We start from the raw sequence: 15,329 nt of genomic DNA, 5'->3' as shown, positions 1-15,329 counted from the left end.
GGTTGATCCTGATATTCCTGGAGAGAATATCTTATGCTTGCAGTGCACTGACTTGGAGAGAAAAGATATTCACATTTTTGAATCTATTTTTTTTTCACAAGAGTTCTAAGTACTTAAATTTATGGCATTGAAAAAAAAGTATGTGTATCTCTCATTTAAGTAGCATAAAAGATAATTTTTTTTGATAAATGTTGAAAAGGCCTGGGCCCATGTATTGGGCACATAGAAAAATGGTAGGGTTGAAAGTTTTAAGATTGGTAATTAGTAGGAGTTTCATGTTATTAAAATATTTTTTGCTGTTTTTTTTTCAAGAGATTCTATTCTAAGGCATGCAAAATAAAAGAAAATGATAATAATTTTTCAGTACCAATATGGTGATGAACTACACAGAAGTTGAGGCAAAAGTTCGAGAAGCTACGAATGATGAAGCATGGGGGCCAACAGGTAAGAACTGTAGTTGAAAAAGTGCTTTTTTGTCCTTGATGTAATTTTGTTGTTTTAAGTATGTTTTATTCTTACTAGTTGCATCTTCCTATACTTTATTATGGTTGCTATTTCATGTGATGCAGATTGACACATATAGATCTTAAGATATTTCTATGCCTTTAACCTCTTAACCAGACTTTTTGTAGATATACATTTACCTGGTAAAGGGGACCTCATATACATTGCTAACCACGTTTTTGATCCAAAAATTTAACTTGATCTGTGACAGTGGCTAAAGGCATAATTCCCACATATACAACATTTATTCGTAGTTGTTTAGGTACTCTTCAGCCATGGCATGTAAAGGATATTACAGTAGACTGCTGATTGTAGGTGAAAGTGAGTGGTATGTGCTCTGTAGCATAAGGGTGTAGCAATGCAGATGATAGTATATTTTATGATCTTAAGTATAATCGGGTGCATTAGAATTCTACATAAACAGGATGGTGGTATTTAAAACATGTTGCCACCAGGCTGTGTAGCACTTAGTGCTCTCTCAGCAGTATGCTTCCACTAGAATTCTTTATTTTTCAACTGGTACATTTGAGCCTATTTCACTTGTTTTTCTGTTTTATCTTATGTGATGTTCTTCCATTTCATAAGAAAGAAATTGTGTTTTCCTCCACTTGAAAAAAATTCTTCAGAAGCACAAGAAATTTATGTGTCTGTTTAAGGGGTTAAAAGACTAGATACTGTGTAAATATGACTCTTTCATCACATTAGCCCTTTATGTGATCTTTTATCTCCATCTGCATCTTCCACTCACACTTCTGCATACTTTTAAGTTTATGGCAGTTAGCTTATCTGGAATTCACTTTTGCCTTTCATTCTTCAGTCTGCCAGTTAAACATAATGTAAAAGGATCATTTTTGGAAAATGCATTTTACTGTGATGATTTGGTCAGTATAAAATGCCTTTAGGGTGCTGGTAGGAAGTGCTCTGCTAAGAAGAATGAACAGGCAGCAAAAAAATAATTGCCCCTAAGTTAATTGAAATTTGAAATGACTAGTGTTACTACCGTTGTTTTGTTATGGTTGGTACTTATGATAATTCTGTGTACAGTATTTCATATGCACAGAGTTGCCAACTATTATGTTTTTGCCATCTGTTACTTTTTTTTTTAGATAGATACACCAGGATGATTTTTCGTAGTAAGCTAGGTTTTTTGAAATTCTGGTCATATGTTCATGTATTGTACATGTATTGTGTATGTAATGTATGGGAAGTTCACAGGGGTGCACTGTTTTATATATTTAGTATACATTCTCATCGTCTATGCACTGTACAAAATAATTCAGACTAGTCAATTTTCAACCATTTTGCGGAAATGACCGCACAGGTTGGTTCACAGGCGGTCATATCTATTGCTGCTCTTCAAAGTAGTGAAATTTGATTTACTAAGATTTTCTAGCAGTAATAGATGAAGAGTAACAATAGAAGTTTTGCTAGAAAATCCTCAGCATGTAAGTTACATCACATCAATTTATTTGGGGCTCGACCATTAATTAACGGGGATAGAATGAATTACTGTATATATAAACCCGTTCCTTTCTTGCAAAATTTAGTGCAGCTGATCTCTAACAAACAAGTGAAAATGTTCATATTACTATTAAAAATGCCAAATCATGTTTATGTAAATTATTTAAAAAGTGATAACAAGGGTAAAGGGGAAGAGTGGTTTGGGAATGTCTTGGGAGTAAAGGCAAGGGTTGATGAGAGGACAAGAGCAAGGGAAGGAGTAGCACTACTCCTGAAACAGGAGTTGTGGGAGTATGTGATAGTGTAAGAAACTCTTAGATTGATATGGGTAAAGCTGAAAGTGGATGGAGAGAGATGGGTGATTATTGGTGCATATGCACCTGGGCATGAGAAGAAAGATCATGAGAGGCAAGCGTTTTGGGAGCAGTTGAGTGAGTGTGTTAGTAGTTTTAATGCACGAGACCGGGTTATAATGATGGGTGATTTAAATGCAAAGGTGAGTAATGTGGCAGTTTAAGGAATAATTGGTGCACATGGGGTGTTCAGTGTTGTAAATGGAAATGGTGAAGAGCTTGTAGACTTATGTTCTGAAAAAGGACTGGTGATTGGGAATACCTGGTTTAAAAAGAGAGATATACGTAAGTATACAAATGTAAGTAGGAGAGATGGCCAGAGAGTGTTATTGGATTACGAGTTAATTGATAAGCGCGTGAAAGAGAGACTTTTGGATGTTAATGTGCTTAGAGGTGCATCTGGAGGGGTGTCTGATCATTATCTTGTGGAGGTGAAGGTAAAGATTTGTATGGGTTTTCAGAAAAGAAGAGAGAATGTTGGGGTGAAGAGAGTGGTGAGAGTAAGTGAGATTGGGAAGGAGACTTGTGTGAGGAAGTACCAAGAGAGACTGAGTGCAGAATGGAAAAAGGTGAGAGCAAATAACGTAAGGGGAGTGGGGGAGGAATAGGATGTATTTAGGGAAGCAGTGATGGCTTGCACAAAAGATGCTTGTGGCATGAGAAAGGTGGGAGGTGGGCAGATTAGAAAGGGCAGTGAATGGTGGGATGAAGTAAGATTGTTATTGAAAGAGAAGAGAGAGGCATTTGGACGATTTTTGCAGGGAAATAGTGCAAATGAGTGGGAGATGTATAAAAGAAAGAGGCAGGAGGTCAAGAGAAAGGTGCAAGAGATGAAAAAGAGGGCAAATGAGAGTTGGGGTGAGAGTATCATTAAATTTTAGGGAGGATAAGACGATGTTTTGGAAGGAGGCAAATAAAGTGCATAAGACAAAAGAACAAATGGGAACATCAGTGAAGAGGTCAAATTGGGAGGTGATAACAAGAAGTGGTGATGTTAGAAGGAGATGGAGTGAGTATTTTGAAGGTTTGTTGAATGTGTTGGATGGTAGAGTGGTAGATATAGGGTGTTTTGGTCGAGGTGGTGTGTGAAGTGAGAGGGTTAGGGAGAATGATTTGGTAAACAGAGAAGAGGTAGTAAAAGCTTTGCGAAAGATGAAAGCCGGCAAGGCAGCAGGTTTGGATGATATTGAAATGGAATTTATTAAGAAAGGGGGTGACTGTGTTGTTGACTGGTTGGTAAGGATATCTAATGTATGTATGACTTATGGTGAGGTGCATGGGGATTGGCGGGATGCTTGCATAGTGCCATTATACAAAGGCAAAGGGATAAAGGTGAGTGCTCAAAACAGAGGTATAAGTTTGTTGAGTATTTCTGGGAAATTATATGGGAGGGTATTGATTGAGAGGGTGAAGGCATGTACAGAGCATGAGATTGGGGAAGAACAATGTGGTTTGAGAAGTGGTAGAGGATGTGTGGATCAGGTGTTTGCTTTGAAGAATGCATGTGAGAAACACTTAGAAAAGCAAATGGATTTGTATGTAGCATTTATGGATCTGGAGAAGGCATATGATGAGTTGATAGATATGCTCTGTGGAAGGTATTAAGAATATATGGTGTGGGAGGCAAGTTGTTAGAAGCAGTGAAAAGTTTTTATCGAGGATGTAAGGCATGTGTATGAGTAGGAAGAGAGGAAAGTGATTGGTTCTCAGTGAATGTAGGTTTGCGGCAGGGGTGTGTGATGTCTCCATGGTTGTTTAATTGTTTATGGATGGGGTTGTTAGGTAGGTGAATGCAAGAGTTTTGGAGAGAGGGGCAAGTTTGCAGTCTGTTGTGGATGAGAGAGCTTGGGAAGTGAGTCAGTTGTTGTTTGCTGATGATACAGTACTGGTGGCTGATTCAGATGAGAAACTGCAGAAGCTGGTGACTTAGTTTGGTAAAGTGTGTGAAAGAAGAAAGCTTAGAGTAAATGTGAATAAGAGCAAGTTTATTAGGCACAGTAGGGTTGAGGACAAGTCAATTGGGAAGTAAGTTTGAATGGAGAAAAACTGGAGGAAGTGAAGTGTTTTAGATATCTGTGAGTGGATTTGGCGGCGGATGGAACCATGGAAGCGGAAGCGAGTCACAGGGTGGGGAAGGGGGCGAAAGTTCTGGGAGCGTTGAAAGATGCGTGGAAGGTGAGAACATTATCTCAGAAAGCAAAAATGGGTATGTTTGAAGGAATAGTGGTTCCAACAATGTTATATGGTTGCGAGGCATGGGCTACAGATAGAGTTGTGCGGAGGAGGGTGGATGTGCTGGAAATGAGATGTTTGAGGATAATATGTGGTGTGAGGTGTATTATTAAGTAATGAAAGGGTAAGAGAGATGTGTGGTAATAAAAAGAGTGTGGTTGAGAGAGCAGAAGAGGGTGTTTTGAAATGGTCTATGGTTGTTTGATTTGTTTATGGATGGGGTTGTTAGGGAGTTGGATGCAAGAGTTTTGGAAAGAGGGGCAAGTATGCAGTCTGTTGTGGATGAGAGAGCTTGGGAAGTGAGTCAGTTGTTGTTCGCTGATGATACAGCGCTGGTGGCTGATTCATGTGAGAAACTGCAGAAGCTGGTGACTGACTTTGGTGAAGTGTGTGAAAGAAGAAAGCTGAGAGTAAATGTAAATAAGAGCAAGGTTAATAGGTTCAGTAGGGTTGAGGGACAAGTCAATTGGGAGGTAAGTTTGAATGGAGAAAAACTGGTGGAAGTGAATTGTTTTAGATATCTGGGAGTGGATTTGGCAGCGGATGGAACCGTGGAAGTGAATCATAGGGTGGGGGAGGGGGCGAAAGTTCTGGGAGTGCTGAAGAATGTGTGGAAGTCGAGAACATTATCTCGGAAAGCAAAAATGGGTATGTTTGAAGGAATAGTGGTTCCAACAATGTTATATGGTTGCGAGGCGTGGGCTATAGATAGAGCTGTACGGAGGAGGATGGATGTGCTGGAAATGAGATGTTTAAGGAAAATATTTGGTGTGAGGCGGTTTGATCGAGTAAGTAATATAAGGGTAAGAGAGATGTGTGGTAATAAAAAGAGTGTGGTTGAGAGAGCAGAAGAGGGTGTTTTGAAATGGTTTGGTCACATGGAGAGAATGAGTGAGGAAAGATTGACAAAGAGGATGTATGTGTCAGAGGTGGAGGGGATGAGGAGAAGTGGGAGACCAAATTGGAGGTAGAAAGATGGGGTGAAAAAGATTTTGAGTGATCGGGGCTTGAACATGCAGGAGGGTGAAAGATGTGCAAGGAATAGAGTGAATTGGAAGGATGTGGTATACCGGGGTTGATGTGCTGTCAATGGATTGAACCAGGGCATGTGAAGCGTCTGGGGTAAACCATGGAAAGTTTTGTGGGGCCTGAATGTGGAAAGGGAGCTGTGGTTTCAGTGCATTGTACATGACAGCTGGTGTGTGAGTGTGAACAAAGGTGGCCTTTGTTGTCTTTTCCTAGCGCTACCTCGCGCACATGCGGTGGGAGGGGATTGTCATTTCATGTCTTTTGGGGTGGCGACGGGAATGAATAAAAGCAGCAAGTATTAATTATGTACATGTGTATATATGTATATGTCTGTTTATGTATATATATGTATACGTTGAAATGTATAGGTATGTATATGTGCGTGTGTGGACGTACATGTATATACATGTGTATGTTGGTGGCTTGGGCCATTCTTTTGTCTTGTTTCCCTGCTCTACCACGCTAATGCGGGAGACAACGACAAAGTATTATAAATAAAAAAGTAAAAACAGGGAATATCAATTAGACAATGACCAAAATGGAAGAGTGTGAAGAGGTCAGAATGTTACAGCCACCTCCCATGTGGGAAAACTTGGTCCTCATGTTTTGGTGATTTTGTTTGCCATTTTTCGTATTGCATGTTGTGCTATGCGTCATGGAACGAGATGACAGTGAGCCGGAGAAGAGTGAAGTCACTTCATCACAGCATTGATTTCTAGTCGTGCTGCACTACAAGCCAATACAAGGAAGATCACTCCATATTTTCCCCTGGACAGAGCAGTGCTGGTCAGACCTCATTAAGCAAAATGTCTCTGCCTTCATCCTCTCACATAGCCAGCAGTGCAGGACAGGCTTCCTCTAAGAAGACATCTCTACCTCCTTCTTCTCACCCAACCAGCAGTGCAGGACAGGCTTCCTTTAAGAAAACATCTCTAACCTTCATCCTCAAAAAGATTGGGCTAAGTTGACACAGCGACTGCCTATACTGGAGTATTATTTGCAAAAACAAAGATGAGTGTCAGTGCATTCACTGAAAGGGATACATCAGGTACTTGTAATAAAGCAGCTTCAAGCAGTGTTGACAACAGAAAGAAAGCTGCACCTGAACAGTGCAGCTACAGGGAAAAGTGCAATCAATAACTAGGTGAGGATCACATATAGTGGAATGATGTTACAAACTATCTCACAATGAAAGCATTCTCATCAACAGTAAGGAAAATTTTTTACATCAGTCAGGAAATACTTTGTGTGTGTGTGTGTGATTATGTGCTCAAGAAGCTCCCCCTGAAGAATGAGCTGATTCAGAATGCAATGCTGACCCAAGGAAGAGAATGGATGTAAAGTTTGCATTAGTGCTCTACTTTGTGAAGAAATTCCACTTCATAGAAGAGCAGGTAGATGAGCTTGAACTTGAATTTGCTCACTACCAGGTGGATCAGCTTGAAGGTGTGTATCTTGACCAAAGAGCTGATGAGTTGTGGGTGGCCGTTTCACAACTGAGACAAGTTTGCTAAGCTATCAGTTGCTCACTGCAATGCTGAAGATGAGATGATTTCAGTCTGGTAAGGAAAAACTCCACAGAATTTCACCCAAGTTTTGGCACACAAACATTATCAGATTCCCTCACACAGAAAGTGTATAGCTCTGGTAAAAAAAAACAGTTATCATCAAGTGAAGTTCAGCGAAAGGCTTCTGGAGAAGTGCAAACAGGCAACCACTGTTTATAACATAAAAAAGCTTTCTACCCAGGACTGAATATGTGTGGACAGACAAACATTAGAACCTCTGTTGACTTAGTGTGAGGACTAAAAATGAAATGCTACTGACTAGATGCTTTGTTGATTTTAAAGTGAACACTTGTGGACCATCTACATCTTGATAAATGAATAGAGATAACAGCTTGAGTACTGGACATTAGAATTTCCTGAATTAAAAGTGTAGCCTGTATTGCACTTGGTTGTAAATTTTGTTTTGCCAAATTCTTTTTATTCAAAATTCCTTATTTTTGCTATCTGTGTTCCTTTTTTCTTTGACAAGGTTGGCAGCTCTGTATACAGTATAGAATCCCCTTCTCATGTCATATTCTTTACCATACATCTTTAGAATAAGATCAAAAGTAATTTTTCATTGAAATAGAACAAGCAAGTGTAATTCATTACTTTGGTTACATTAATTTTACATACTATTTGCACTACATTTATAGTAGGGAATGAACATTGAAAAACTAGAGATTGGAAGAGTAGAAATGATAACAAAGCTATATATAAAACATTAATGAAATGCTGATTATAGCAGTGATTTGGTAACTGTTAGAAAAATGCTAAATTTTTCAAATAAACTGTTTCCTTGTGGGCCAGGGTGGTGCTGGTAATGGATGAAGGCAAGCAAGTATGAATATGTATATGTGTATGTATTTATATGTTTGTGTATGTAAATGTTATGTATATGTATGTATAGGTATGTTTATGTGCATATATGTATATATGTAGAGGTGCTCTGTGGAAGGTATTAAGAATATGTGGTGTTGGAGGCAAGTTGTTAGAAGCTGTGAAAAGTTTTTATCGAAGATGTAAGGCATGTGTACGAGTAGGAAGAGAGGAAAGTGATTGTTTCTCAGTGAATGTTGGTTTGTGGCAGGGGTGTGTGATGTCTCCATGGTTGTTTAATTTGTTTATGGATGGGGTTGTTAGGGAGGTGAATGCAAGAGTTTTGGAGAGAGGGGCAAGTATGCAGTCTGTTGTGGATGAGAGAGCTTGTGGATGAGAGAGCTTGGGAAGTGAGTCAGTTGTTGTTTGCTGATGATATAGCACTGGTGGCTGATTCAGATTAGAAACTGCAGAAGCTGGTGACTGTTTGGTAAAGTGTGTGAAAGAAGAAAGCTGAGAGTAAATGTGAATAAGAGCTAGGTTATTAGGTACAGTAGGGTTGAGGGACAAGTCAATTGGGAAGTAAGTTTGAATGGAGAAAAACTGGGGGAAGTGAAGTGTTTTAGATATCTGGGAGTGGATTTGGCGGCAGATGGAACCATGGAAGCGGAAGCAAGTCACAGGGTGGGGAAGGGGGCGAAAGTTCTGGGAGCATTGAAAAATGCGTGGAAGGCGAGAACATTATCTGAGAGAGCAAAAATGGGTATGTTTGAAGGAATAGTGGTTCCAACAATGTTATATGGTTGCGAGGCATGGGCTACAGATAGAGTTGTGCAGAGGAGGGTGGATGTGCTGGAAATGAGATGTTTGAGGACAATATGTGGTGTGAGGTGGTTTGGTCGAGTAAGTAATGAAAGGGTAAGAGAGATGTGTGGTAATAAAAAGAGTGTGGTTGAGAGAGCAGAAGAGGGTATTTTGAAATGGTTTGGTCACATGGAGAGAATGAGTGAGGAAAGATTGACAAAGAGGATATATGTGTCAGTTGTGGAGGGAATGAGGAGAAGTGGGAGACCAAATTGGAGGTGGAAGATGGAGTGAAAAAGATTTTGAGCGATCGGGGTTTGAACATGCAGGAGGGTGAAAAGCGTGCAAGGAATAGAGTGAATTGGAAGGATGTGGTATACCGGGGTTGACGTACTGTCAGTGGATTGAACCAGGGCATGTGAAGCATCTGGGTTAAACCATGGAAAGTTGTGTGGGGCCTGGATGTGGAAAGGGAGCTGTGGTTTCAGTGCATTATACATGACAGCTAGAGACTGTGTGAACGAATTTGGCCTTTGTTGTCTTTTCCTAGCGCTACATCATGTGCATGTTGGGGTAAGGGGGTTGTCATTTCATGTGTGGCGGGATGGTGACGGGAATGAATAAAGGCAGACAGTATGAATTATGTACATGTGTATGTATGTATATGTGTGTATGTATATATATATATATATATATGTATATGTTGAAATGTATAGGTATGTATATGTGCGTGTGTGGACGTGTATGTATATACATGTGTATGTGGGTGGGTTGGGCCATTATTTCGTCTGTTTCCTTGTGCTACCTCGCTAACGTGGGAGACAGCGACAAAGTATAATAATAAAAAAGATGTATATATTTTTTCTATATGAGTGGATGAGTATTTCTTTGTCTGTTTCCTGGCACTGCTTCGCTGACATGGGAAATGGTGATCAAGTATGATAAATGAATATAGATAAGCATTTATATGTATGTATCCATTGATCAATACCCTCTTTGTCAGTGGATTGAACCAGGGCATGTGAAGTGTCTGGGGTAAACCATGGAAAGTTCTGTGGGGCCTGGATGTGGAAAGGGAGCTGTGGTTTCGGTGCATTATACATGACAGCTAGAGACTGAGTGTGAACGAATGTGGCCTTTGTTGTCCTTTCCTAGCTCTACCTTGCGCACATGCGGGGAGAGGGGTTTGTTATTTCATGTGTGGCAGGGTGGCGATGGGAATGAATAAAGGCAGACTATGAATTATGTACATGTGTATATATGTATATATCTGTGTGTGTGTATATAAATGTATACGTTGAGATGTATAGGTATGTGTATTTGCAAGTGTGGACGTGTATGTATATACATGTGTATGTGAGTGGGTTGGGCCGTTCTTTCATCTGTTTCCTTGCATTACCTCACTAACGTGGGAGACAGCGACAAAGTAAAATAGATAAATAAAAAAAATAAATGTATGTATCTGAGTGGATGGGTCTTTCTTCATCTGTTTCCTGGCATTACCTCACTAATGTGGGAAATGGCAATCTAGTATAATGAATATATATCATTATGATTTAATAATGTGTTCCTTGTTTTATGCACATAGATATTCGTATATGTTTTATTAACAAAATGCAGTATAGAAGCACTGTGTCTGGGAATTTCATTAAGGTAATTTGCTTCACCTTCAAGTTGTTCCTGATAGCTTTCCTATCTGGTATTGCATTGGTTCCCAGTCAGGGGGCCACTCCTTGGGGTCGGTCCATTTGGTAATTTCAGTAGAGTCATAAGGTTGATCTTGCAGATGATCATAAAATGTCCCCTTGACTAAGGCTTAACAACTTGTCTAATAGAAAGAAATGATTTACATCCTTCATGTACCTCATTAGTTTATGGGAGATTGTAAGGACAGTATTTTTCTTTACAGCTTTGTCTTTTAGTATTGTTTTTTAATACTTTTTTGTTTTTTTTACATCAGCAAGGCAGCACCAGGAACAGATGAAGAATGACTCTGTTAGCTTACATGCACTCTTTAAATGTCACAGAGTTTATTAACCCCAGAGTTTTCTATCCACAACTGACATCCACAGACCATTCCATGGTGTCTCCTTTGTTAGATACATTGACAAAAACCTCCTTCCACACCACATTACTTCAGTTCACTCCATTCCATGCATACCTCACAATCTCCTACGTGTTAGGTCAAGATCACCCAAAACATCCTTCAGTCCATCCTTCCATTTCAGCCTTGGTCTCCACCTCCTCTTTATTCAGTTTGGATTTTATATACCCTTTGTCAGTCTCTCTTAACTTATCCACTTTCAGTGTTCAAATATTTTAGCAAACTGTTTCAACTATCTCAACCATAGTTTCTTACTACCCTACCTCTCTCTACCTCAGTCATTTTGTATGCAGTCAATCTTCTTCACACCACATATTGTCCTCGAGCATTTCATTTACAACACATCTACACTCTTCCTTACTTCATTTATGCCACATTCCTTGCCTTCATAGAGCTCAGACAAGATTACTTTACCATCAAACATATCCAACTTTGCCAGCATAGACAGCGACCTCTCTTTCCGCACATTCCTCATTGCACCCAGAATGTTTGCTCCCTCACTTACCGTATGATTCATTTCAACTACCATATTTCCATCTCTTACCATATCTTATCTCAGGTATCTAAAACACCTCACATCCTCCAAGCTCATTCCACTGAAAATTTTACTGTGGCAGTCCAGTCTCCCTTCCCTGCAAAACCTCATTTCCTCACTTTTATTCACATTAACTTTTTCTTTCTCTCAAAGTCAGACATCAGATTCTGCAGTTTCTTGTTTAAGTATGCCACCAAAGTTGTCATCAGCAAACAACTGACATATCTTCCAGTTCCCTTTCCTATTTGCAACTGCCTGCAGATCTGCAGTCCTTTCCAGAAGCCTTGCACTTACCTCCTCCACTACCCCATGCATAAACACGTTAAACATCCATGGGGATATCATGCACCCTTGATGCACAACCCCTTTTGCTTGAAGCCACACCATGCTCTTTTCTTGCACACACACTTTACACTCATGGTTAAAACTCCTCCTTGCTTCTACTGGCTTTCTTCCCGCACCATATAATAATAGCATCTCACATAAAAATAATTTTCTCTCTCTGCGTATGTCTCATTCATTCTTCAAAAGAAAACTACTGATCCATATGTCCTCCACCACTCCTGAGGCCACATTGTTCTTCTCCAGTCTGATGCCCTGTATGTGCCACCACTCTCTCAGTCACTACTCTCCCATACAACTTACCATGTATACCTAACAACTTATACCTCTGTAATTTGAACATTCTTTTTTACACTCCATGCTTTTACCCTGTGGCACAGTACAGGTATATAGAGGTATTATGCCAATCCTCTGGCACCTCATGTTGACCCATACATGCTTTGAAAATTTTACCTAATGAGTCAGCAGCACTATCAGCCCTTTTGTTGAGAAATTCAATTGCAGTCCCGTCCACACCTGCTGCTTTGCAGGTCAGTTTTCTCATTCTTTTGTCTCTCATCATAAGCAAATCTAGGCTTCCCTCCCTTCCTTGTAATTGAGTTCCCTTAATTCTGGAATCATCTTTGCTGTCCCCTCTGGACCATTTCTGTTATACTTGGGGCTTCTTTGGATGTGGAAACCTAATTGGAGAAACATGTAGGATGTCAACTATTTTCTAGATATTTTTTTATCCATGAACTTTAGTCCATTAAAGGCAGGCGATGTTACCTGATGTTCTTATGGTAGAAGCCAGATAACATACATAACGTTGAGCTATTTTGCATCGTAATTGTTTTCTGACTTTTAGCAATGTTTACCCATTCCTTTAAACACCTGCCCTCACTCACCCATCTGTGGTCAGCACCAGCATTATCTGTTATCTAACGTTTGGACATTAGTAGGTAGGTAAATGTTACTTAATGTTAGGCACTTTTGCATAATAATTGTATGGTGAAATTGGACGATGTCGCATCTCTGACATTTAAATAGAATCCATAACAGTTGTATATAAATGCATGAATTATAAATTTAGTGTAAAACAAAAGTGATCGCAAAGTCCCCTAGCCTCGTCCCAGGCACGCCTGATAAGCTGCACACCCTGGGTCCTCCCATGCTACTCCTCCCCTCCTCCCACAGCCAGCAGTGATGCAGTATCATGTAAGTAAAACCTCTTACCATCATTTTTTATCTAATTTTATCTTATGGGTGTATTGGCTTATTACTGGATACTTTATTATTTCTAGAATATGCCGCCGTACATGGATGTATTAAAAAAGAAAGTTGCCTGCCTTTAATGAGTTAATACAGTTCTGATACTTGCTAGCAGATGTTTGGTCTCCTTAGCTAATCTTTTAAGTTGGGTGGCACGTTAGGGATGTTGTCAACCCTTAGTGTGTGTGTGTCTCTCTCTCTCTCTCTCTCTCTCTCTCTCTCTCTCTCTCTCTCTCTCTCTCTCTCTCTCTCTCTCTCTCTCTCTCTCTCCCTCTCTCTCTCTCTCTCTCTCTCTTTCTCTCTCTCTCTCTCTCTCTTTCTCTCTCTCTCTCTCTCTCTCTCTCTCTCTCTCTCTCTCTCTCTCTCTCTCTCTCTCTCTCTCTCTCTCTCTCCAGTTGAACTTCATCAGTCAAGTATGACTCCAACTTTGGGGTCTCTTTAGGTCCTCTTGTAAAAAAAAAAAAAAAAAAAATCCTCCATTTTTCACTTCTCTCTTTAAGGTACGAGCCCATAACTTTTGACAGGTCAAGAAAAATGATTGTCCAAGAAAAGAACCCAGCAGCACTCTACCTCATCCCATTTCAAGAAGGCTCCCCTAACATTTCCTTAGCTCCCTTCCTCTAAGGTAATCTTTTTATCTATTGAAGAAGCCCTTATTCCTGCTAGGTGGTCCTGCATCAATCAGTCTCTCATGCAGTGCAGTGTCAAATGCTTCCTGACAGTCCAGATACAGACAGTCCATCCATCCTTGTCTTGTGTCTGAAATGGGGTTCACTCATAGAAATCTTGGAGGTTAATTACACATGACCTGCTATCCCTAAAACTGTGTTGGCTCTCACTTAGATAATTCTTCCTCTGCAGGAAATTATTTATTTGTTTTCCAGTTATCATTTGCAGTACCTTAGAAACTACAGTCAAGTGGGAGATTGGTTTGTAGATCTGCACCTCTTTCCAGTCAGTTTTATTTTATACTAGGCATGGTTTTCCCCTTTCCCACTCCTTTGGTACTTTTCCTCCTTTCAGTGACATCTTGAATCATATTTCTAGTGACTTATCAAGTGTATAAGTTTACATCTTGAGCATACATGATGGAAATTCCTCAGGACCAATTGCCTTTTATGGGCCAAGACCATTTAGTATTCTATCAATTATTTTTTTTTCTTTTTAGATATATTGGTGCTTTCTAAGACTTACTTCCGATTCCATCTGATTTTAGGGCTATGGTGTCTTCTGTGGAGAACACTTTTTTTAACTTGTCCTTAAGTTCCTCACTTTTCCTTACATCCTCCTTCACTACTCTTTCCTCGGAGTGCCTTACACCATTTAGTTGGTCTTTAACTGACAATTTGTTCCTATTGAAATTAGGGAAAGGGTTTTGGATTTTCTTCTGCCTTTTCCACACAATCTTTTCAAAATGCCTGTTCCATCTTTCTTATTCTGTTTTACTTGTTCCTTGCTCTCTTTTACTTTACAAATGCTGGCCAGTTGGAGTTATACCTATATCTTTGTCATCACTTCCTGAAGCTCCTTTATTGTTTAGCATCTTTTACTGAACTAGTCTTCCCAGTTTTTCAGTTTGCTCTCTCTGTTTGAGGTCAAAGTACCTAAAGTGTCCACAAAAAGCCTTGTCCACCCCTTATGTATTTTCAAAGGTGATACACAGCTAAGGTTTGTTGTGGTTACAAGCATATAGTGCTCTCAGGGTGAAGTCGTTTTACAACTGGTTACTGAGACAAGTCTTTCTAATGGTGTGAGCACCAGCAACCTGCCTCACCATGTATCAGGCTATCTCTTGCAACACCTCATTAGTGCCTCACCTCATTCAGGAGATCAAGACCCTAAGGACCCAAAGCATGGACCTAGAATACTTCAGGAACCTTGCCAATTCCATACAGACATCTGCAGATAGTAATCAAGGCCAAAAGAGAAATGAAAATGTACTGAAATGTAAGTATGACAAGACTTTTTGTGGCCACTATATGCTCCTACTCCTTCACTAGAAATTTCACAAAACCTTTCTCACCACAATGGCCTGGTTCCTGGCTCCTCAGCTTCATATCCTTATTTGTGTTACAGAGGAAACTGTTACACTCTGTTTAGTTTCTGCGAATTTGTTTTCTTTTCAGATCTTGTCTTGTTTCTGCTATTTTTATATTGTATATACCACACAGTTAACCTTAAGCATTAAATAATTACTTTTTTGACTTAGTGTATCATGATATTCTCAACATCCATGTTAGTATGTGTGAAGGTAAGATAGAGTAATGATGGTGTACCTGTACCTCTCATCCAAGTTTGTTCATTGACAAGTTGGTGCAGGAAATTTTTCTGTAAATGTTTGAAAAGCT

At 39.7% G+C, this 15,329-nt stretch overlaps 1 protein-coding gene across 1 annotated transcript in view; it reads left to right on the top strand.

Moving 5' to 3' along the window:
• The first annotated feature begins 336 nt into the window (after positions 1–336).
• LOC139760455 (clathrin interactor 1-like) overlaps positions 337–15,329 on the top strand; it is a 137,870-nt gene continuing 122,877 nt past the window's right edge. Inside the window, exon 1 of the mRNA XM_071683693.1 lies at positions 337–444. Coding sequence (XP_071539794.1) covers positions 372–444 — 73 coding nt within the window. The 5' untranslated portion in view covers positions 337–371. The remainder of the gene's footprint in view (positions 445–15,329) is intronic.

The sequence above is a fragment of the Panulirus ornatus genome, chromosome 37, assembly GCF_036320965.1.
Source record: "Panulirus ornatus isolate Po-2019 chromosome 37, ASM3632096v1, whole genome shotgun sequence".
In the NCBI taxonomy this organism is placed as follows: Eukaryota; Metazoa; Arthropoda; class Malacostraca; order Decapoda; family Palinuridae; genus Panulirus; species Panulirus ornatus.
Note: the sequence above shows the minus strand (reverse complement) of the source record. Positions and strands in the feature narration are given on the sequence as shown.